The following is a 24,341-nucleotide window of genomic DNA, read 5'->3' as shown; positions in this document are numbered from 1 at the left end:
CAAAACAATAACGATGTAATGATACTGATAAATACGTCTGATTTATTGACATTGAAAAAAAATTGATTTGAGTCTCACACTACTTGCCCGAGGTTTGTGTGTCCGTGCACAGCATAAAATTATAATTTAACTATATTTTACATAAATTGACCAAAATATAAACTCAGACAGTTGGACTCTCTCATGCTGACCTTGTATACAACCAGGATTACAAGAGAGAGGAGCCATCATTTTGGAAACTACACAGATAATTAATAGACTTGCAATCAATCAAATTTTTTAGACTAAATTATTGAGGTTTATTTGTTTTGTTAATTCCTGTCAGCTATGAGCCCAATGTCGAGAATTGTGAAAAAATAATAAATATAAAAAACACAAAATTATAACATTAAATAGGGAGAGTTAATAGTAAAAAATTGACTAAATGACTAACAATATCAGGACTTTCTAATGAGAAGATAAATTGTTATAAAAGTCCCACTATGAGCTAAATGTCAAGATTCATGAAAAAAGAATAAAGTACCAAAATAACCCCTTACAATGATATTATTAAACAGTGAGAGTAAATAGTAAAAATAGACTGAATACAAATTACTCCAGAATATGTAAATTTTCACCACTTTCTAATTTGCTGCAAAGTTTGGTAAGAATTTGAGCATTAAAGCCCTCAAAAAGCCAATTAATTTGCCTGAAAAAATAAAATAATCCTCACAATTTCAACAGGGCCTCCCACGGTCTCCTACTGTTCGGTGCTTGGGCCCTAATTACTAAGAATATCAGGACTTTCTTGTCCTCAGAGTCCCACTATGAGCCCTGTGTCAAGAATTATGCAAAAAGAATAAAGTACCAAGATAACACCTTACAATGATATTATTAAACAGTGAGAGTAAATAGTAAAAATAGACTAAATACAAATTACTCCAGAGTCCCACTATGAGCCCAAAGTCAAGAATTATGCAAAAATAATAAAGTCAAAGGAGATCATTAAAGTCTGAGAGTTCAAAGTAAAATAGACCAAAGTAAGTACATCATCAGGACTTTCTAATGAGAGGATAAACGGCCCTCAGAGTCTCCACATTATTATTGAATCAATCCGTGATTGAAGCCCGGCGGGAGCGCGCGTCTGCCCGCACCGGGAGCACCAGACGCTCGCTCCCGCGGCCTGGGATGAGCGCGGGACGGCGGCGGCGGGGGCACGCGCTCGAGAGCAGTGCCGGGGCCACGTAGCGCGGGGCCGAGGACCAGGTTCCCTCCGCCGAGCCCACACACACACACACACACAAACAAACAACAACAACAACAGCCTCCCGCAGTGTGGACTACACAACCCCCGGGGCTCGTCCATGCACGTCCGCGACCGTGAGAGGAGCGTGCATGAGTGCAGACCCGAATCTGTGCAGCTGTGATTGCACGAGCGCAGGAGGCAGGTCGGTGGAGGTAAGACAGACCCACAACACAACAAACATGTCGCTACACAACTTCACTTCCAGCCCCCCGTACCGCGGGTGGCACGCCGGGGACAGCTCTCACACGGGGAGGAGGGGGGGTCGCCGGTGGCCGGTGGCCGGAGCCGAGGTGAGGAACCAGCGGAACTCCCACCCCAGTGACTCTGTGACAGGGGCGAGTTGTGTTGGTTTTTTGTGTCGTCTTCCACCACCGGAGAGACACGGTGTTACCGGAGCGTGTCACCGGCTCCTCGTCGCGCTCCACGCCGCCCCGGCTGCTGTCAGCCCCGGCAAGCCGCCGCGTCGAGGTCCGGGGGAACGTTGGTGCTAAGAACCCGAGCTGATCCGTGCTAGCTGGGAGCTAACTAGCTCCAACCAGGGCGGTGTGGGGGGGTTCAAGTGAAAGTCCTGGATCTGTTAGCTCGTGCATGTCAGCGAATGTTAGTGTGTAGCTCTAGTTGCACGTGCAGTGTTGTGTGTTTGTTGTCCAGGTCCAGTTGCCTACACTCAACATATCTAATAGCTGCACCTTGAGCTAATGTAGCCAAGTTAGCTTGTCATGTGTGTGCAGGTCAGTACCTATGGGATACTGCTAGCTAGCTAGGTAGCCTAAGTTGGCCGGGCCTGCACAGTGTTCCTGCAGTTCGGTGTTTTTGTTTTCTTTGCTTCGCACCCACCGCTACTCGTGTGCTGTGGTCTTGAAGCTGGAAATAAAAGCTTCTGTCCTGCGAGCACTGTAAAAACAGATGATAGCTGCTGCACCACATCTCGTTATAGTTTCCAAATGTGTGTTTAGGGCTCGCCTTCGCGCTGTGTAACCTCGTTTGAAGCTGTTTATACCCAGTCCTCACGTTTGTATTTCAGTTTTGTTCCACAATCTGAATCAGACTTTGTGCAAAAGATCCGTGTTGAATATTCCCATGTTATCTTTCCCCCCCTTTCAGAATAGGGGATTCACAGTTGTCAACATCATTGGACTCTGTCTCCTGTCATGTATGACTGTGTGTGTGTTAGTGTGTGTGTGTGTGGTGAGGAGACTAAAGTAACATGGAGTGGGAGATGATAATCCTGCCTCTCTTCTATGATACCTTAGACCAAAAACATTAGTTACTGCTCTATGACCAGATTATGAGTTTGAGGGCCAAATACCTACAGGGGCTCCCCTGCAGTGCACCACACAGTGAGCTGGTCAGGTCTTATGAGTTAGGACCGGGTCAGGAATGTGAACCCTCACACGGTCCGCTACAAGCTGCAAAAGGGAAAGCTCATTAAAGTCTAGACTTTAGAGGGAGCGCGGATTCAAGGAGCACTGCTGCATAGTAAGAAGTAAACGTGACACAATTTGGCAGCTTCAGACTTGTCTCATCTGCTTGATTGTCAGAGCTCGGCCAAAGCACTTGTGAACACTCGTGCCATGCAGTGCTGTCAGGCTTCCCATCCTGTGTCATTCAACGCATATAAAAAAACTTTTATATTTTTTGGCAAGTTTTGCTGAACATTAGTGCTTTGGATCACTGGAATAGGCTGTCAGAGAGACTTTCAGGGCAAAGTTTGACCAATCAATGTGAAAAGGGGATTGTGTCAGCTAATTACCAGTGATATTGAGAAATCTGCACTCTACTTGATTCCCCACATCAAAGGGGTTGCATTATGAGTGAATCTCTGAAATGACTCATTGATAACAGAAAGCAACGCAAAGGAACTTTTTCAATATTGCTAACACAACACGCTGTTTGTTTATTTGCACGTTTGCCATTTTCAGCTGTGAATTTAGCACTTTTGAATGAGTTTTATTTTTAAATTGTAAAATTATTTACATTCTCAAAGTTAGCTGTCGTATTAAATAATAGCTGTTTGCATTTTAAGTCAAGTTCAGGCCGTGGTTTATCATGGAATTTATATTCCTCTGTCATCCAGAGGCAGGATAATCTATCAGGCTTTGTGTCTAAGACAGCCATGTGAGTTGAGATGCTCTGGTAGCGCAGAGCGCCTCCCCCCCCCTGTGGTCTTAATGCTCTCGAGCTGCTGTCCAATTCTCAGAAAGGATCAGAGTCGGCGTGCACAGGAAGACAGGTGTGTCTTGTAGCGTTGACATTTACATTCTGCATAACCAGCTTTCACTTTGAGTTTCAAACTGGTAGAACAGATTTATGTACAAACATAATTTGCCATCTTTTCCATGTGCCAGGTACAATTTATTGTAGTGAATGACAGGATGAACAAGAAAATCTGTTAAAACTTAAGCCCTGATTGAATGTCTCTGTGACAGTCTTATACATTTTCGCTTACAACCCGTGTAGTCTCATTTTTAGCTTTCAAAAGTCTGTCTCTGGTTTGAAATTACTCTGGTTTTATTTGATATTATTGTGAGCAGGTGCAGTTTATGTTCAGTTGGAATATGTTTGAACTGAACTCTAAATAATTAAGATATTGCAAGGACTATACAAATAAAACAATGCAAATTAAAACAATATTTTTTAGGTGTCAAGTGCTGTACACTCATCGTGTCATTGTTTATTTTTTTGTTTCTGGCTTTGGGAGGATTTCTATTGAACCAACCGTCCTGTTGCACACTCATTATGGTTAACGGGGTGTAAGGTTGTTCGAGGTCACTCAACTGTCAGCCAGGAACATCTCAGCAGATGTATGCAAAGCTCCAGCACCAACGAAAAAGTATAAATGCAAAGATTCCACAAGGAAATATATTTATTTGCATTAAGGGTTAGGGTTAGCATCGCATTTATCTTTAACTCTCATAAAAATGATGACATGAATGTAGGTTACAAAAATCTGCAGTGCTTAGGCATCATTGAAAGGTTGACATACAGTTTCCTGTGGTTATGTTTGCAATACAGGCTCTGGAGCTGTGGTTACCACTATGCTCTCTAACAGTTAACAGTCAATGGGAGGGGTGGCACTTTAGCATTAATTGTTTAAAAACTAAGATGATGTCGTGTTTTATCTGTGTTTTGCCATCAAATTGTTGTTGGTTGGTTTTTCCGGGAAGTTCTTCAAATAGTTTTTCCAGATTTTAAACAGGAAAGACGCGAAACATGACTGAAGCAACTATTTATTATGATCTACAGCAATTCAATCTGTTTATCTTTTTATATTTTCCATTTCTAATTAAATGGAACAATTACCAAGCTTTTCAGATGTTTTTGCTCTAATTGTCACACTGTAAGATATTAGAAATCTTTTCTAACCATCGTGGGACCAAGTTGCATTTCCATTGTTGTAAATTAGGGCTGGGCGATGAAACAATATCATTAATTGTCGCAATATAAATTTCATCATTAACAATATAACAAAGGTTTAATATAAATTTAGATTTTGCCTATGCATTGTGTAAGAACAGTGAGTAGGTATAACACATAATTGATCTGCCTCAGAACTCATAGAAGACTTTAAAACCACTACCTTCACTAAAGAGCAAAAATATACTGACACCAAAAATGTCATTGCAGTATAATTTTAGGCCATAGAGTAAATCTGATCTTAAATTAACAAAATGTATTATTATGGTGGATCACTGAACAAAGCAAACCATCTCTGTTGTATTATATATTGAAGTGTTTCACTTGTGGTCAGGAAATATTTAGGTTGCTCTTTCTTTCTTTCTTTTTTTGACACTGAATCTCACAGTAATTTGTGAAGGCTGTGGTTTCAACTCCTACACACAACACTGAAACTCTGTGGGTAAATGTGGCGCTCAGCGCTGAAAACTTGACAGTATCGCTTTAGCTTCACCTCACACTCTAGTGACGCTCAACAGTGGAACAGAACCTTCCCCTATTTCATATGTATTTCTAATTTTTTCTTCTCGGTCTCATCTCACAGGTAATGGACTGTAAATGGCTCTTCAAGCAAGACACAAAGGTCCTTATAGCCGTTCCATGTCTGGCTTTCAGCTTGTCTTTACCTGCTCTGCAGTTTGAAGACACTGGTACCAAGCAGAGCTGCAGTCCTCACAGACACTGAATCTGGACCCGGTCTACATCTCGCATAACTGCAGAGGAATTTAACTCCAAATGTTTGGCATCAAAGACACTGAGGCTTTGATTTTGCTGTCAGATTTTTTTGAGCGTACAAAACAAAACTTGGAACAGATTGTATGTCTTTCCAACAGCGTTCCCTACCTTGGACAGCATGGATGCTCTCTTTGAATCAGGTTGACTGTCTCTCACCTCAGCCCCTCCTTCCTGTCTCCTTAGCAGAAGGAAGGTGGGGGATTGGTGCGGCGTCCCCTGCCTCTCCTTATAGAATACGCTAGTCTAACAAGGCACCATAGCAGTAATTTCCCCCAATTTCTATCACTCTTCATGAAATCCTGCCAGAGCCTCAAGGAAGAGGTTTCCGTCCCTAGCCTTGGCGGGATGTCACAGGAGGAAGGACGCAGGGCGCAAGTGTCCCAGTCCTATTTTCACTCCCCTAACCCAGATCTGGACCTGACGGGCAAGCTGTACAAGAGAGAGGTTGGTGGCAAGCCTTATTCTGTGTTAGTGGACAATAAAATGGCGGCCAAGTCATCCATGGGAGATCAGAACATTGGTCACTTGCCCACACAACATGTGACCCCTCAGCAGCATCAGCAGTATTTCAGAGAGGGAGGAGCAGTGCAGGAGGCAGAGATGCAGGCTGGCAACAACGGCACGTCTGATGACACTGAAGATGACGACGAGGATGAGGAAGAAGAGGGGGAGGATGAGGACGGTGAAGAGGAGGCCTTTAAACGTGAGCAGATCATTGTTGAGGTTAACTTGAACAACCAGACTCTTCATGTTTCCAAGGGTGACAACAAAGCTGGAACCACACCAGATAACTCTGAGAGAGCTGGCAGTGACGATGATGATGACGAGGAGGAGGAGGAAGATGAAGAAGAGGACGAGGAAAGCCCTGATGAAGAAGAGGAGGACGATGAGGAGGATGAGATAGAAAGCCGGAGAACAAGGTCAAAGAGGGCCCGTCGTGGTGCCAGTAGCTCAGCAGCTCCCAGCAAGCCACAGAGGAAAAGCCTCAGAACAGCTCTGAGCACCGCCACTGGTGGAATGACCACCAGGGGGCGTCGGAAGCGCATGGAGCCTTCGAAGGGCATGCGAAGGTCAGCCAGGTCAGCCCCATCGTCTGCAGGTTCCACAACCACAACAACCGGAGGGAAAGCAGAGGTGGAGGAGAAGGAGATGCTGGCGTGTGAAAAGTGCCCTCGTGTATTCAATACGCGCTGGTACTTGGAGAAGCACATGAACGTCACGCACAGGCGAATGCAGATTTGTGACAAGTGTGGCAAAAAGTTTGTGCTGGAGAGTGAGCTGGCCTTACATCAGCAGACTGACTGTGAGAAGAACATCCAGGTAAAGCATACATCTCCTGTCTCCTACCTTATCTCTGCAATTACCCCTGCAAATGTTATTCTGAATGGGAGAGCAGTGTTCCATGATTTACCATACTGTGAGATATTTGTTATTTAGATACCAAGATAGAATTTTATACATTTAGCACCTGCCTTGGCATTCATTATATTTACATTAGATTTGTTGTGTGTTTTTATGCTGTAGCATTAGTTTTTGCTCACTCAGTCACATTCTAAATGTAAAAAATGTGAGGTAATATACATAAGTGAGCGTTAGCAGGAAATCTGAAAGCATAGTTGTTATAATATTTGTGGTAGTAAGTACAGACTTGGCACACACGCCCTTTGAGACTGCCAACATATGTAATTTAAACAAAGTGAGAACAATATGTTTTCACTTCTCTAAAACTGAAAAGGGTGATTTGATATATTGAAACCCAAGGGGAATGAGTTTTGTATGGCTTACAATAACCCTCCTGTTTTGCTTAGAATGATTTGCATCTTTAGTTACTTTATGAAGAAAATATATCTTAACCCAGTTGAAACATCATTTCTGATGATAAATGTTTTCTAATAATTAGGTGAGCTTCATGGAGGTGTAAATGGCATCTATTGATGCAGAACCTGATTCTGTCTCGTAGGAACAAACTAATGAAAAATGATTATTAATTTCTTTCATTATTTTGAAAGAGTTCTTTGAAAAGATCAGGCTTACCTATCCATGTGCATTTAAGCTCGTCACTTTTGTTAACAAATCCAATGCATTTTATTGACACACTGACTTTTAGATCTATAATTCAGACCATTAAAAAGTTATCATCTCCTCATATATCAGATTTTTATCAATAAGAACGTATCATAGTGGGTGTAATAGCACATTAAAATGCTAATGAACAGGAGAAGAATTCAAATTGTTTCCACTCTGATGAGACAAAAAAGAAATAAAAGCTGGTGGCATCAAGTGTCTTTCAGAATTCACATAATAAGTTGAACGGAGATCGTTTGCATTGGATCTCTGTTTAGCGAGTGAATCTTGAAGGTCTGTCAATTGGTTTGCATGTTATTCAAAATGATGATAAAGATAATCACAAATATCATGTTCATGGCTTAGATGGAAGACGATGTGCACACAACTGTTTATGTGGTGCTTAATGGGAGTAGAAAAGAAAAGAGAGACTTGCAAAAAAATCAAATGATAGGTTGGCTAGTGTTTGCAAGAAGGCACGTGGGAGATGCTGCAACAATTTTATTTGATCTGAAGACGCCCAATTTAACGTTTTGTCCATCATATGAACTGCTTTATTGTTTTTGCATATTTGTGGTGTAATCACAGCGTGATTTTTGCACAGCTGCCTCTCTGCTTTAGGCCCTGCAGACTGTGAGATAACTGCCTTCACAACTGGATTTATTTTCCTGAAAGTTGGCAACCCCAAGCATAAAGAAACAAAAAGAACATTTATAGAAAAAAATAAAAGATACAGATTACTCTACTCAGTTTACATCTGTATTTGCTTTTAAGATTGTCCAACCTGAGTTTAAATTTGAAAGGAAAGAAATATTTCTGCATCAGTTTTATAAATCTTTATTGTTTACTTTGACATTCAAGGCTGTATCCTTTGAGCAATCTCAAATAACATCCACTATCATTCAGTTTCAAGAAACCAAACATGACAATGTCCACACTTATTTGTAATGAATAGCTCATAAGTATGGCAGTAAAGCATTTGCCGGTCTTGAGGTCATAAAATTAAGACGTTCTCCCTCTTCTTCAGCTCTGGAACATGTTTCTTTTCTTATCATTATTATATGTGGTTGTGGGCTGTCACAAGATAATTTGTGTGGTGGAAGGTTTTCAATCTTTTTTGTGGAGTTTCAATCTTAATTCTCTATCTTGCAAACTCTACAAAAATGGCAATGAATTAATGTCATTACAAGATATATGTTTAATTAATAGGTAAGTTTGATTGTCCCTGCTAGCTTTCCCTTTGACTAAGGGACACAAAGTATTGCAGTGCAGTTATATGAGGTATTAAAATCTTTAAAGTCTTAAATTAAATTTGGTAAGCAATTTATTAATCCTGATATAATTCAACCAGGAATTATATCAATGAACTTGCATTGACAAAGTCCACATATTTCTGCTTGTTTCCCTTTCCCTGTTGGTTTATGGACTGTGATCAGCAGATATCCAGAGGATTTTCAGCAAATTAAATCCATACTGACTTTAACCCAGCAGAGGGAGCTGGACTATAAGGAAACAATTAAAGCAAATGGAAACCAGCTAATGGCCCTCAGGTTGTGTTGCTCATGATACTAATCAGCAACAATAAGCTTTTTTTTTGTATTTTTATGTGTTTTACTTTTAGTGCGTCTCCTGCAACAAGTCTTTCAAGAAGCTGTGGTCACTGCATGAGCACATAAAGATTGTCCACGGTTATGCAGAGAAGAAGTTCTCATGTGAAATCTGTGAGAAGAAGTTCTACACGATGGCTCATGTCCGTAAGCACATGGTTGGTAAGTAGGGGCCTTTTTATTTTTTCACAATTCAAACCTTAATGGCCCAAACACATCCCACAGTTCAGCATGACATGAACTACAACAACATGTCTTATATTATAGATTTTTTGATAGGATTGTCAAAAACAATTTCTTTATCTGTGTTCAGGTTCAGACCGAAACTGTTATTCAGTTATCTCTGTGTTGTTTTCCTCTGTCTTATCTTTCTTCAGCTCACACTAAGGACATGCCCTTCACCTGTGAGACATGTGGGAAATCGTTTAAACGCAGCATGTCCTTAAAAGTTCACTCCCTCCAGCATTCTGGAGAGAAACCCTTCCGTTGTGAGGTAAGATTGTGTCTGTTTGGATGTGATATCCTGTATTCACAGGAATCTGGACTGGGCTGGAATCTAGTGGAGTTAGATATCATTTCAGAGCAGGCACCAAAATGTGACGCCACTGTATCCAGAAGGACCCCTTTTTATTGGATTTCTGTTAATACTAAAGTTAGGGCCACAAGTAGAGGAAAAACTTATTTCTGAGGCTACATCAATACTTGCATGTTTTATTTTAAATATGTGAGAATTTTATCTCCACCATACGAACACCTGAAAACTGCTGTCATGTATACTGCTCCGGCTGTTGTGTACAGGAAGCCAATTGTCCACTCTACATTCGGTTGCTTAGTTGCAGATAATACTTAGAACTAAAAACATTGGTGTAAAGTGAAAGGAGGGATTTCTTTTCTTGGAGGGGTGGAACTGTTACAGAGAGTGGTTGAGTCACACTGATAAAAACCAATCAGGAAGCGGTTGCGGCTGACTGTAACCATGTCATACCTGGTATTAATGTTTTTTTTGTGATCGAATCACAAGTGGAGAGCTCTGAGTGTGTGCGTTCACACCTGCCATTAATATGTGGCCCCACATGTGTCTACTGATCGGATCTCAGCTCCCCCCTCTATACAAACATACATGAACGTCATCTCTGTTCAAGTCCAAGTTGTGTTGTTTTTACCCAGTTTTTATACGCAAGTATGTCCCATGTCACTGTGTGTGTCTGTGTCGGCATGAGCAAGCGAAAGTGAGGAAGACAGACTAGTCAGGAAAGTCTGAATGAATCTCCTGCAGCTGCGCTGTGAAGGTATATCTGACCAATTAAAGGAAAGTATCAATCATTTTGTGCTGGTCAGTGTGTTATAATAAAACACATCAACGAGATGAGAAAAAATACGTTTGATTTGTAGTGACACTGCAGCGGGTCAGACAACATCGGCTAAGTAGGAGGTCCCCTCATATGTGGCCCAGGCTTGGTTTGCGTTCACACTGCTAAAAGAATGTGGATACGTGTGGCCCAGACCACCTCCAAAAGTGGGCTGGCATGATTGGACCGCTATCCGATCTGCGTGCTTTCACACATGTACTTATAGCTGTCCACTTGTGATCGGATCACAAAAACCACATGGTAATTACACATGTGTACGGGTTCTGTGTCATTGTTTCCAGACATCTCCTTGTCTGCCCATTCTAGTTAAAACACAGCCCCAGAGTTTTCGTTCAAAATAAGGCAGGCAGCATTTATAATGTTTTGTTTTAAGTGCTCGAAAACTAAACTAAGCTAAAATGTATTCATGTTGATGTTGCTTTAGACAAAGCGGCTAAAACAGCATGAGGGAGATTTTTTGTGCTTTATGCAAATTGTCCTTCTGTGTGTTCACAGTGTTTCACACTTGGCTGCTCAGTATGAGTACAGTACAGAATATCCCTGTCTTTATAAGTCATATTTTAACCATCATTCACATAACACCGATGCCATATGACTCAGCAATTCCCAACCATACACTGGTATTCTAAGTTGTTTAAATTCCACACTGATATGTTTCTCATCATTGTTGAGGTATTTTTTACTTTCTTGCTCCTACCAAGAATGAACAAATATGTGAACAGAATATTATGTTGATTTAGTAGAGTGATGTTTTTCAAAAGAGATTTGTCATAAATACACACACTTGTATTTCATCGTCTTTCTTCTCATCCTTTTCTAACATTTATTTTGAGCTGAAATTGAGCTCTCAGGGCTCATTGTCTTGAGTGGAATAATGTCACAGTTTTGGTGAATGTGCCCTTGTTGGCCTTATAAGCATCAGAGAAGATTTCACTCATTGGTTTGAACAGATTGTGGTTTATGAACAACACAAAATCGCTATTTTCAGTTGAAGTCTTCATGTGTGAGGGAGAGCGTCCTCTTTTATTTTTGAACCTTCACTTGACTGTTGGAACATTTGAGTTTTACAGAGAAGCTGAAGTTAAACCATGTCAAATATTAGCAAACCACATATAAACAGAGTTCACCATTACCTGGAACACAAGAGGAATGTTAGAACAAAATATATCTGTGTTATAAAGCTTTGACAGACCTCAGTCAATGACCATGTTTACACAGACAGCAACACTCCAACTATTGACCTTATTCTGAATGACGCATTATTTTGATTATGATGTTTACATGACTTATAATATTCCCTTCATATTCGTGTTTACATGTTACAGGGCATCATACCGTTGCTATACCCTTGAGTGGTAAAGCTTCAACTCGATATTTGTCCATCTTGTTGACACTCAAACGCAGGGCACGTGTCTTCAGGCAGTTGGTAACTTCCGTTTGTTGACGTTACAAAATGCTGTGAAATCTCCAATTGGACGTTATTATTACGAATAATTTGGAAAGACAGCGAGATTCGAGAGCTTTAGGTGATAAGGACAGACGCAGGGTCATGTGCTTTAAACAAAAACATATGATCTTCACTGCAGAATACATTGTGTCCTGCCGCCTGCTCTACCCAGACGTCACCCCTCATCTATATAATCTGGAGAAGTTTCTGATATAGAGCATTCTTCATATTTGACAAAGTCTGGACCCTATTGCCCTGCAGTTCATGTCTTATGACTTTGTTCACACTATTGTCTTAATCAGGTTAATGTTTAAATATTACTGTCCATGTAAGCATATGAAGATACATTCTGTCACATTGTGGTTAGGGATTTTTGAGCTATTTCTGCTTGAGTCCAGAGTTGGCAGCAGTTGATAATCATAACCCAGTTGAGACTCATTAGTTCAAGGGCTGACAGATGGGCTGCTTTACTCCCACCCAAGGCCTTTTAATGTCCAACCACTTAAATGGACAGCACACAGGGAGCATGTGTGTTTGGGTGGAGCTGCCATTCTACTCTCTAACATATAATTACGTGCGTATCACATGTGCGTTTCATGTACAGGCAATTCTCCTTAGTGGTCTTACACTGTGCTGCCATATGGAACCTGCTAGATTATTTTTCCACAACATTTATTTAGTCAGGTTGTGTCATTCGCGTTGTAAAAGTCTCACTTCAGGAATAGACATGACCAAGAAAGCCTCATAAGTCAAATATACAGCCTGTTCACATTCACACAAATATTCTGGGTATTGTTGGCGTCATGCAGTAACCTCCTTTCTTATGTATACAAAGCTGCTCTCAGACATTCACTGGACTCCACAGAGCCTCCGTGATGACTTCGGAGGAGGTGCATGTGTCGAAGCAAATGCCTGAGTGAGACACTCTATAGATTCTACAGACTTTATCCTCCTGACCTCCTGGTATTAAGACTGTAGAAATTCAGGAGAAGTCGATGTGTGATCACAGCAGGGGATCCCTCGCTCACCACAAGCAATTGGAGGGGGGCTATGAAAAAAGTCCAAAAAAGCGGTGACATACGTAGAAGAACAAATTTATGGTGATAAGAAGTGATTACTGTGTCAAGGTGCTTTAAGTATGATCACGTGATCAATGCAGTAGAGTTAATACCTCACCTCCTGCCTCTGTCTGCTGCACCCAGTCGCTCCACCTCTTGATTGAATAATGGAGAGAATCTGGATTGTGCACGTGTGAGAGGCCAGCTATGGTTAAACCCTGTTGCCAAATCTCCGGATTTTACCTGAAGGTCTTGTCTGAAAACGACTCAGGCATCCCAGTGGTCTCCTTCAAATGCAAAATGGTTACGACTATAATGTTTTGCTCTTTACTGCCCTAACCAAACTTGCCCCTTCTGCATGGTTTCTCTTTTGCATATAAAGTATGCCATGCACAGTAGTCACATGACAGCAGTGTACACACAATTCTAAATAGATTATATAAGAACAAGGTATGGTCACCATCTTGTTCTATAATCTAAAATAAAATGGATCGTCTAGCGTAAGATGAGTATGTCAAAAATCAACAGCCCGATCCAGTTTTCAATTATGTGTGACTGCAGGTATGTTTGTGTGTTTTTGTGTTCATCCTTGTGCACTGACCTTGTGTGTGCATTTTATCTGAATGCCTCTGTTGTCTTTGTTGTAGAACTGTGACGAGCGGTTCCAGTACAAGTACCAGCTGCGCTCCCACATGAGCATTCACATCGGACACAAGCAGTTCATGTGCCAGTGGTGTGGCAAGGACTTTAACATGAAACAGTATTTTGATGAGCACATGAAAACCCACACAGGTGAGAAAAGACGAGGGTTGTAACGTTTCTTTGGCCTTTTGTCACGTCTGTTTTTTATCCAAAAATGTTTTCAGAATCCTAGTTTACACTTTTAAAGACTGTTATGAATACAGAGGCTTCTCTACAAACTGGTAACCTTTGGATGAACATAGGAACCGTACCAACGTATTGTGACGAAAATCATATGTTTAGGCTATAAGATTATAAAATGTTCCTGTTCCAGAGATAGTTCCTGGGCCTTTGGAAACAACTGTCAGGGTGGAGTCTCCGGTAAACCTGATCCAACTTGTATACAGGAATACTTCAGACTGGTGGTTGCTAGTTTCAATATTCATACTTGGGGAAAAGTAATTTATTTTTATGTTTTTGACATTTAAAATATGTAGCCATCTTTCCAGCCATAAAAGGCAGTAGCTTTACAGAAAATGAGGGAACATGAAACATTTACAGGAAGGTTTTTAAAAAGTTTGCTTGTGAACTAGCTAAAATCTGAAAAATGCTATTTTGTAGATGTGCGTCCAGCCTCTCTGGCGTTTTTAGTCTTCCCTTCAATCTTCTTTAATCTCCTTTCTATTTAAATATCATGCAGTAGTGCAACAGGAAATAACAATGAACAAGAAAATGACTGTGCTTCATGCAAAGCAGTCATTTTGTAAATTTAAATCAGTCTTTGTTGGTTTATTATCATATGTTCCCAATAGAGATAAGGACATGAATACAAAATATTACGGAGGAGTTCACCTGAGTTCTTCTGTCATTTAAATTTGTTTGATATTCTGCAGCTCTGTAATGCTGAGCGATGAAAACAAACAACAATGTTCAGGAGATCGTCCGTCAGCCAGCTTGTCTCCATGCACTCCCTAAAAAAGGAAAAGCATGGGATGTAGCCAAGATGAACATTATAGTGGTGAGAGCAAAGGGACGTTGCCCAGTTTATGTAATGACAGGGATATTTCACATCAAAGAACGGCCTTGTATACAGTATAATGCGGCTTATAATGACTACCCAGACACATGGTGTTTTAGATCCCTCTGATTTTCTGCCCCTGCTGCATTGCTATTTCCAAGACCAAACTGAGCAGCAAAGCCTGTACGTCCTTCACTGGTTTCTCAAGCCGTGCCTGTCGTGGGTGGACACACCGCTCTCAATTTGCCCTCGCCGTTCTATTTGTGATGTGTAATTACACTACCCTCTCCTCTCCCGCTAGAAACCAATTTAGTCTCCAGCAGGAGGAGACACACCCAGTCATACCCTGTAATAGGCTGCACACATGTTAGACACCCAAAGTTTGGTTCACTGCACAAAGTTTTCCACGAATTCTTGGAAGTGAGTGTAAGTTAACATTTACTTAAGACTTTAGCACATTCGCTGTCACCTTTTGATATTCAGGTGGTTCGGAGGAGCTTCACACATAATAAGGCACTCAGAGAGCCCCTCAGAAGCCTGTTAATAGACGGCTGTGTGGGTGGTAGCAGGCACATTCAGTGGCTCCATCGAGGGAGGTTAATGAGAGCGGCATTCTACCCGGGCTCCTGTTGTTCACTTTCACATCTCCTCTTCTCAAAGTGTGAATGGTAATAGCTTCCTGTGGAGTGGGTGGGTTGACAGCAAAGACCCTCTATTCGAGATGGCGACTGATTTGCATTTTTAAAAGAGAACTGTTACTCAAAAATGTGAAAAAAGTTTACTTTGTCATTCTGAGAGCTTTCATCAGTTGAGTATTTAAAATGTTGAAAGCGTCAGATTTGGCAACAAAGGATCTGACTCCCATGCATCATATTATTTTCTCTGCATAGCCTCTGTCTTTTTTTTGTTAACTGATACAGTGTCTGTCTCCCTCACTCACTGGTCTCTTATATTCTGCACTGTGTAGGAGAGAAGCCTTTCATCTGTGAGATCTGTGGAAAGAGCTTCACCAGTCGGCCCAACATGAAGCGTCACCGCCGCACCCACACAGGAGAGAAGCCCTACCCCTGCGAGGTGTGCGGCCAGCGCTTCCGCTTCTCCAACATGCTCAAAGCACACAAAGAGAAGTGTTTCCGGGTCACCAGCCCTGTGGTTCTGCAGACCAGCGGCCCGCCCTTGCCGGTCCGCATCTTCACCAACACCTTCTCCTCCTCTTCCTCCACCTCTGGCTCCGGCCCATCAGCTGCCAGCTCGGCCCCCCCCTCAGCTCCCCTGGGCCTCAGCCCGACGGGAGGGTCCATGCCTCTGCGAGCCCCTGTGGGACACACATTCTCCCATGTGCAGCTTCACTCAGCCCCTTCTCACCATCACCCCCCAACAACCCAGCAACATCTCTCAAACACACCCCAACACGCCCCACCTCACCCCCACCACCACCTGGTCGTGCCCCCAGTCTCCCACCTCCCCCCACCCCCTGCCCTATTCAAGAGTGAGCCCTTAAACCACTGTGGGCATGAAGACAGCAGCTACCTGCACCACATGGCTCATCCAGACAAGGGTCCTGGGGCCCCACAGCACCACTGAACTGTGCTCCGGCACTGTGGGGCCACACCAGACCACGCCTTGTTTCTCTTGTTTCATAGTCCTGCCTCAGCCCCTCTGATGCAAGGCTGTTAATTTAAGGGTATTCCTCTCAAATAGAGTTAGATAAGTTAAGCTAAACATGCACACGTGAAAGATCCAGACTTATACACCATCAGTTCACGCATTATATAAATCATGACCCCTACTTAAAAACCCTGGTCAACTGATAAGATTTTACAAACTTTTTTTGTTTTCTTGGAAGATTTTCTAAGGAAATCTAACGATTCCTGTACGAGTTCTCTGCTTGTACATTGATGAGTGTAAAGTATCTCCCTTTCAACATAAGCTGCTGATGGAAGTCAACATAAGAATTACCTGGGCTTCTTAAATCTTCAAGAATAAGTGTCACTGAGCTCTCATCTTAATGTTGATGACTTATGGTTGCACATTGGCTTTCTGTGCAGGTCTGCCCCACAGCAATACTCAACCTGTCCTCCGAGTTGTACTGCAGAGGCTCGGGCGTCACGTAAACGTTAAATGAATGTTGTAACTGGTTCTACCTGAGTCCTTCTCTGCCCTAAGTCAGAGGCTGAGGCTTTCTGTCCTTGGGCCACCGAAGTAGTGCGAGATGCAGTAGGGGGAGGGGGGGGGTGTTTGTAAAGGAAATGGAAAAAAATGTTTTGTAAATGCTCAGTTGAATCTTGACGTAGTCTAAGATTCATGGCTAAATGGTGCTTTCCATTCCAGATCATGAAATATTTCTTAATTTTTCTCTTTCCATTTGATTTTCAGAATTGTAATATTACACACAATCATGTCATATAGGTCATGTCTTGCCAGCCGGGCTTTTCTTCAACAGATTTGAGGTTTGAACTATTTTGTGAACAAGAAACTCAGTTTATGCAGGACTTGCCCTCGGCACACGCAGCCTCACACTTACTCAAGCACACACAAAAGACATGAGGCCACATGGTCACTGATTTACTTACTGTGATCAGTGCAACCTCTGTCTTCAGTACTGCTGGTCAACAGATGCTTTTAGATAACAGATGACTGTCAAATACTGCCACTGTGAGGGGCCAGACATGCGGCCCCATCAGGATCTACCCCAACTCCCTTCGCTGCTGACGAAATGATACGGGTTACCATGTTAAAGGTCGTTGGACACACACACACACACACACACACACACAGTATACGCAACTGGGACCTTTCTCATCACCGGTCTTAACAGACAATTATGCATATTCCTCTCAGCCTGTTTTCCACGGTTTGGTGTAGGGAGTTGTAATGTAAAGGTTTGTTTTTCACTTTTCATCATCCTGACATTCTTTGAGCCACACAGGCAAAGGTGTCGAAACCTGTTGAATGTTGCCTACGCAGAATGATGGCTAATGAGTCATTTGTGTACTTTTTTTTTTGTTTCATTTTCTCAGTTTTAATCTAATGGAGGGTTCTGTAGTCTAGATATACTGTCGTTAGCACATGATAGGAAACGTCAGGATAAAAGGCAGTGGTTGTACAACCTTAAATACTTGGAATTCTTGTATAGATAAGCATACATGTGAACAAGTCAGTGCAAGAAATTACATTTATCAATGTAACAGCCAATGGTGTGAATGTTATTTGTTAAATAGAAGCTGGTTGGCGAGTATTTAGGTTGCTTGTTTGCACCCGGCCTGGTGGTGTGTTGAGGAGGAAGATTGCGGAGAGCGAGTGCTTAGGTATGCATGTGTAATTCTCGACCAGCCTGTTCGTCTGTCCGTCTGTCTGGTTGTCCCCAGTGCTCCCGTACCAAAAGCTGCTTTTACACAGTGTGCCCCAATGTATTTGTATTTGGGGATACGTGAGATGGACAATAGCAGTGAATTCAACATCCCTCTGCCACTCTAACAGAATTCAGCATGAAGTGGTTAAGCTCAGTAGTTTAGGATGTCCCTTTTATTTTATTTTTTGAGGCCTGCAATTATCCTGCCATTTCTGTGGGTCTTAATACCGCTGCATTAATTGCTTATCATCCTTTCCCTCTTGGTTTCACTGCAGTGCTTCAGCATTTTGCAGTATGACTCTTTTGTCTTTTTTTTTGTTCTTTTTTTTGAGCCTTTTCATTAGTGTGTATTCTCTGCACTTTACTGCTGCGTGGGTGAGGCGCAGGGAAGGGAGGGACTGACAATGCATTGTGGAAAAGAGTGCAGTTGTGGCTGCATGGGAAAGGGTGGAGGTGATTACTTTGAGTGGATGTTTTTAGGCAAGGAAAGGAGGAGAATCCCCGGGTGGAGTCGGTTAGTGTGGAAGGGACCATCGCAAAACACAGGACATTTCTTTTAGTATGTGCTCACATTCAATTTCTTATTTAAAAAACACACGAAAAAAAACCATTTTACTCCAGTATGGACATTCACTCAAAGTAAAAGCAATGTTCATGCTGCTTTGGCAACTTTACACTAGCCCCTCCGAGCTACACCTGAAATACATTCTACTTTTACGTCTGTTCATGGAGCCTCTCTGTCACGTCCTGCTACGTCTTCAGTTTGACGAACGATTCTCCTCCTCCTTTCTTTGTTATATAGAATGCACTTTCTACTAAAATTCTTGGCTAGTTAAGAAAAAAATAACATTGTATATTCTTTAAAGATGTTTTTAAAAAATCAATATACTTTTTCCCCTTTGTATTTTTAACCACTTAATGTAGCATTGCGTATTTTATTATTGTATCTGGTACAAAATGTGCAGCTTTATAATGTCCTGATTTGTCTTTTTTGTATGTTACCTGGAGATTGAGGAGAAGTGGAAAAAGTTGGGCCTTTTTTGATAATATACATTTAACTGACTGCTAACTTTGAGAAGTAAAAACGAGTAGCCATGATTATCACACATTTGTCATGTCTCTGTGTGTGTGTACTGTCTTTAATCACGATGGGTTTACAGAAGAGAAACTGAATATTAATGATGATTGTGCACTGATGGGTCAGTGCGTTCAAATTCCGGTTACTTCCATGTGAAACTTTGCTGAAGGGCCTAAATCCCAACTGGCGCCTGCTGCAACTGCACTTACTGGATTTGCTTGGGTCATAACCTCATTTTTGAGACACCGAATTCTTGGCACAACGCCTGTAACAAACAATGTCTATAGGTTCAGCAACTTCTCATCTCAGCTTTGTTTTCACTAGAGAAGTTGTAGGTCCTTTTCTCTGTCGCACTTCCTCTTATTTCAGTGTGCCTCGCCTATATTTGCAACAACATGCATGTTAGCAAGTCTTTTAAAAATTAGAGTGAGTTCGACTTTGCAGATGACAAGTTCCTTGCAGTATGGTTTTATTGTTGTCACCGGCAGTGACCTCAGACAGGAAATCTCCTGGTTAAGTAAAGCAAAGCTTTAATCTCATCTAAACCCATACATAAGCAGTAATATATGCGGAAAGCTTCATTAAATTATTACCATTTCAATATCAGACAAAGAGTAAAAAGAGATTTATATATTTTCAAATATTATTTATTCTGTGGACACACAGGTGTTTTTAAGTGGTGCACCAATGAGTCACATAATCCTGTAAGGTGGCAGAGCAGGCCGGTGTGTGTGGGGAGAGAAGTGTGAGTGACTCACTGAAGGTGAGTGGGTGGTCAGGTACCCAGGCTCACTTCACGAGCAGAGGAGATAATAACACAGCACCCGTACATCTCCATTCCCAATCGGGGTTTGGAAGTAGTCAGCCTCCCCAGCTGTTAGTCATTATGCCCTGTGCTGTGTAGAGGAAGGAGGAGGCCATGTCTATCAGCAGGCAGATAAGCAGAGGAGGGCTTCAGTGTCATGTTGTTCAGGCACGTGGTTGCCGCTCTCAAAGTTGCTGCCTGTGTCCTGCATTAATCATGGTGTATTTGCAGGGTTGTATCGTTTTGTCTTCCAGAGAAACAAGCAGACAACATAGCAAGCTGAGATGATTGTTACATTACATTATTACATTTCCTTTAGCTGACGCTTCTATCCAAAGCGACTTACAATAAGTGCATTCTACCATGAGGGTACAAACCCAGAACAACAAGAATCAAGAGAGTACAATTTCTTTAAAAAAGCCAAACTACAAATATGTGCTTTAAGAAAGTGCCATGTAAGTGCTACTAAATTGTTAGTTTACACTTTTATTCAATAGATAATGTTTCACTATGATTAATAAATAGAAATGCACCTTTTTTCAGATTTTAAATTATGTAGGCTACTGATGTGATTAACTTAGATTGAATGCTTTAAAAGCTTTATCCTAATTCCTTGGAGGCAGATCGAAGCAGGCACCGTTTAATAGATGATTAACCTGAACTGGAACAATGTTGTTGAGTTTGTTAAGTTTAACTAAAGTTTCATGGTATTGTTGTCCTAATGAGGTGAGTGCCTGGTAAAAAGGTCAGTGTTATATTGGAAAAGTAGAAAAACAATGATTCTGCTGCTCAAATGTCAATACAGCTTTATCCTACTTCCTTGACCCCCTTACAGAAGAGGTCAGAGGTCACAGCTTCAGAGCGGTTTGGGGATTTTTCCACTTTTCTCATAGTCCCATTGACCCTTTTTTAGTCGTTTAGCTTATAGGACAATAATACACTTAAAACGTCTGTTACCAGCTGAGCAATATCCCACCAGTTGGTCAAATATTGAACTGCTCGGCTTGAATTTGCGGTTTTTCCCGGACACAAGGATCCAAACTGCCTTTTTGCGGATTCCAGATTTTTGCGGATTTGACCTTGGTCTTTTTCTTGGAGCTGTGACCACCAGGGATATTAATTCTCTCCCATGAGCAAATGATCCCCATAAGGAAAAGTGCGTGAGCGGCCTAAACGACGAACAGATACCTCTCTGTGTCAGTAATTTGACAAACGTGTCCACATCTCTGGAAACAGAAGGTAACAAGATGTACCCTGTTGGTTTTTTTTTTTGTTCCTTCCACAAAGCTCTTGAAAGTGTCGTGAACGCGCGCGGCAGGCTGCTATTAAAGGGGCGTGCTCGTGGGCGCGGTCACGCTCAGCGGTGCGGGCTGTCACTATAAAAGTCCGCGTCCCCTGTGCGGAGCGGCGGGACTCTGTCTGGACTGTGAGGGACCGGATCGGACAGGACCGACACCGTGGACCGGATCCAGCACCGGGGATGCACATTCAGCTTCCTTTTAAAAAAGCCACACGCTGCAGAGCTCCGCTTGTCTCTGTCCACCAGGCGCTGATGCTGTGAGGAAGCAGGTTCGTTTTGCAGTAAATAGATAATAGAAAACAAAACGGTGACTCCAGAGTCTGCGTTTATCTAGGACTGTTAGATCAAGTGAAGTGTTGACAGCCTAGTATTCTATTCATAATAGATATAATGTCATGTACAGTAAGGGTAGCCTATTTTATAATTGTTAAATGTAATTTAAATTGTGTGTGACACGCTGATATTCCATTTATAACGGGTATAAGCTAAGATACAGTAGCCTATTTTTATGGGATAAAATGAATTGTTGGTGTGTGTGTTCAGTAATCTGTTCGTACATATTGCAGGGTAAATGTATTTATTCTAAAAGAACGTAAAGCTACATATGTGTTCTGCAGGTGTGGTTCTTTTTACAGCTTGATGCCATGCAACTCATTGTGTGCGGGCGTGCGTGTGTGTGTTTTTCCTCATACAGGGAAATACAGACTCCCATTGATTGGATCATAACTCCACGGGAGGTCAGCTGACATCAACCAGGTCCCAAACAGGTACAGCACCACAGGCAGCAGGTTGACTCTGTGTTATTTGTATAGTCTGCTTGCTTGCTGGAGCATGAACACACCCGATCTGCCAATTCAGTCTGGTCTGGGCGTAATCATATTTAATTCGTAGTTTCTCTCCAGTTCGAGCAGCTTCCTCCTCCTCCTCCTCCTCCTCTTCCTCACCTCTTACCTTCATAGACACATTTCCTCAGAGACCCATGAGTTGGAGGATGCTGCCTCCTCTGCGCTGACAGGCTGCTGGTTGGCTGCTCTGCTCCCTTTTATAAAACTTCACATTTATTCCTTTATGTATATTCCTATATATTAAATCTGCTATTGGTTCTGTTGACTCCATCCTCCACCTTAGCCTCCACCTTACCGTGGGCCCGCCTGATGCAGGAGAGTGGGATTTGATGTAGGTGTGTGGAAAAGTCAATCATGAGGGATTCAGTCTTCACCTGCTGTGTTGTGCCCCCCCATCCTCCAGGAGAGGAGGACGCCCGCGGGCCCAGACGCACCGACACCATGGCCTCATCCTCGGCGCACTTCCCCAACGACAAGCGCTTCCTCATCTTCTTTGACTTCGACGAGACCATCGTGGACGAGACTAGCGACGACATGGTGGTGCAGGCCGCCCCGGGCCAGCACCTGCCGGGCTGGCTGAAGGACACCTACCAGCCCGGCCGCTACCACGAGTACATGCAGCGGGTGCTGGCCTACCTGGCGGAGCAGGGCGTCACGGAGAGCGACATCCGCAGCATCATGGAGAAGATCCCGTCCACCCCGGGCATGCAGACCCTCTTCCAGTTCCTGCGCGCCCGGCCCCCGCAGGACTTCGAGGTGGTGCTGCTGTCCGACGCCAACAGCTTCTTCATCGAGTCGTGGCTGCGGCGCACCGGGGCGCGGCAGCTCTTCCACCGGATCTTCACCAACCCGGCCACCTTCAACAAGGACGGCCGCCTGGTGATGAGGCCGTTCCACTCCCACGACTGCCTGCGGTGCCCTGACAACATGTGCAAGCAGGTGGTGGTCCGGGAGTACGTGTCCCGCAGGACGCAGGAGCGGGGCCGGCCCTACCAGAGGGTTCTCTACGTGGGCGACGGAGCCAACGACTTCTGCCCGGCGCTCGCCCTCGGGCCCCGGGACGTGGTGTTCCCGCGCCGGGACTTCCCCATGCACCGGCTGATCACCGAGACCCACGAGTCCATGCCCGGGGAGTTCAAGGCGGTGACGGTGCCGTGGGCGAGCGGGGAGGAGGTGGTGCAGCGGCTGAGGAAGCTTGTGGCAGAGTAGAGAGGCTCAGAGGAGCAGATCTAGGGCCAGTTTAGACTTAGAGTTATTTTCTCAGGTAGAAACAGTGACAGGAACCAACGTGTATAAGGCAATATAAACATGCGAGGATGTGTGAAAATAAACTGTAAATCTGGAGTCCAGCCTGCACAGGACTCAGCCTCTCTCATCGTGGTCCAGAGGTCCCTCAGTTTACCATCAGCTGGTTAATGATTCCAAAAGCCTGCCACTGTAAATCAATAACAAACCCTATAATTTGTGCTTTAAACACTATTTAGAGCTATATAGCTTTAACGTATATGGGTGCATGTGCATAATAAATATCATGCAATGGGTATTCTTGACAGGTTTAAGGGTTAAAGTTATCACCTTAACAATATTTAAAATGTCATCATTGGCCTATGGCAACCAAGTGACTGGGCGCCTTTGAAATGCTATTATAAGTGTGTTTTCATACAAATTGCACTTTTTTCAGATGAAATATTAAATTATAGTGTCAATAAGTGAAATCACAGTAACATTGTTTTATGGGCATTCCAATAGCTCTCCAAGGTGACTAAGCAAGGAGTTTTTTATCTATATGTTTGTCATGAAATATACTGTACGTCTTATTTTACAAATGTATGTATGTCGGTTTTGTTATCTTGTTTATCAGTCTGTTGTGTCTTTGTTGTGTATAGGCCTGGCCTATACTGGAAATATATTAACACCAGCAGGAATAAAGCCATCAACTGAAACCCTGCCTTTGTCTGGTCTTATCATCCAACCTCACAACAATGAACCATTCATAACCATTACATTAATAGCACCCTTGCCAGAGAGGCCCCATGATACATATTTAAGCATTAGACTCCACAGTTAGAATGAATATCACAACCATTAAGGACTTTCCACTCTGCATAAACCATCAGTCTTAAAGTGATTAAATAAGAATTTGAAATAAACTGATGCATTAAAGGTTTTAAAGACGTTTACTATCCCAATTGATTGTCTAATTATTAGGGCCCGAGCACTGACAGGCACTTATTGTAAGG

At 42.7% G+C, this 24,341-nt stretch overlaps 2 protein-coding genes across 4 annotated transcripts; both read left to right on the top strand.

Annotated features, from left to right (window-relative positions):
• Nucleotides 1-1,221: 1,221 nt before the first annotated feature.
• znf652 (zinc finger protein 652) lies at nt 1,222-16,949 on the top strand. Of its 2 annotated transcripts, none has more exons than XM_061090243.1 (6): nt 1,222-1,437; nt 5,286-6,796; nt 9,162-9,309; nt 9,525-9,640; nt 13,670-13,814; nt 15,689-16,949. In XM_061090243.1, the coding sequence occupies exons 2-6, from the start codon at nt 5,768-5,770 to the stop codon at nt 16,303-16,305; spliced, it is 2,055 nt and encodes a 684-aa protein (XP_060946226.1). In that variant the 5' UTR covers nt 1,222-1,437; nt 5,286-5,767; the 3' UTR covers nt 16,306-16,949. The 2 variants fall into 2 exon arrangements, with proteins under 2 accessions (XP_060946226.1, XP_060946227.1); XM_061090244.1 differs by lacking the exon at nt 1,222-1,437 and adding an exon at nt 3,472-3,518.
• A 4,401-nt stretch (nt 16,950-21,350) lies between these two features.
• phospho1 (phosphoethanolamine/phosphocholine phosphatase 1) lies at nt 21,351-24,044 on the top strand. Of its 2 annotated transcripts, none has more exons than XM_061089951.1 (3): nt 21,351-21,525; nt 21,951-22,023; nt 22,505-24,044. In XM_061089951.1, exon 3 carries the CDS (start codon nt 22,543-22,545, stop codon nt 23,308-23,310), a length of 768 nt encoding a protein of 255 aa, XP_060945934.1. In that variant the 5' UTR covers nt 21,351-21,525; nt 21,951-22,023; nt 22,505-22,542; the 3' UTR covers nt 23,311-24,044. The 2 variants fall into 2 exon arrangements, with proteins under 2 accessions (XP_060945934.1, XP_060945933.1); XM_061089950.1 differs by having other exon boundaries at nt 22,385-24,044.
• Nucleotides 24,045-24,341: the final 297 nt, after the last annotated feature.

The sequence above is a fragment of the Limanda limanda genome, chromosome 17 (genome assembly GCF_963576545.1).
Source record: "Limanda limanda chromosome 17, fLimLim1.1, whole genome shotgun sequence".
Lineage (NCBI taxonomy): Eukaryota > Metazoa > Chordata > Actinopteri > Pleuronectiformes > Pleuronectidae > Limanda > Limanda limanda.
The sequence above is the reverse complement of the archived record's forward strand: the minus strand, read 5'-3'. Positions and strand labels throughout refer to the sequence as shown.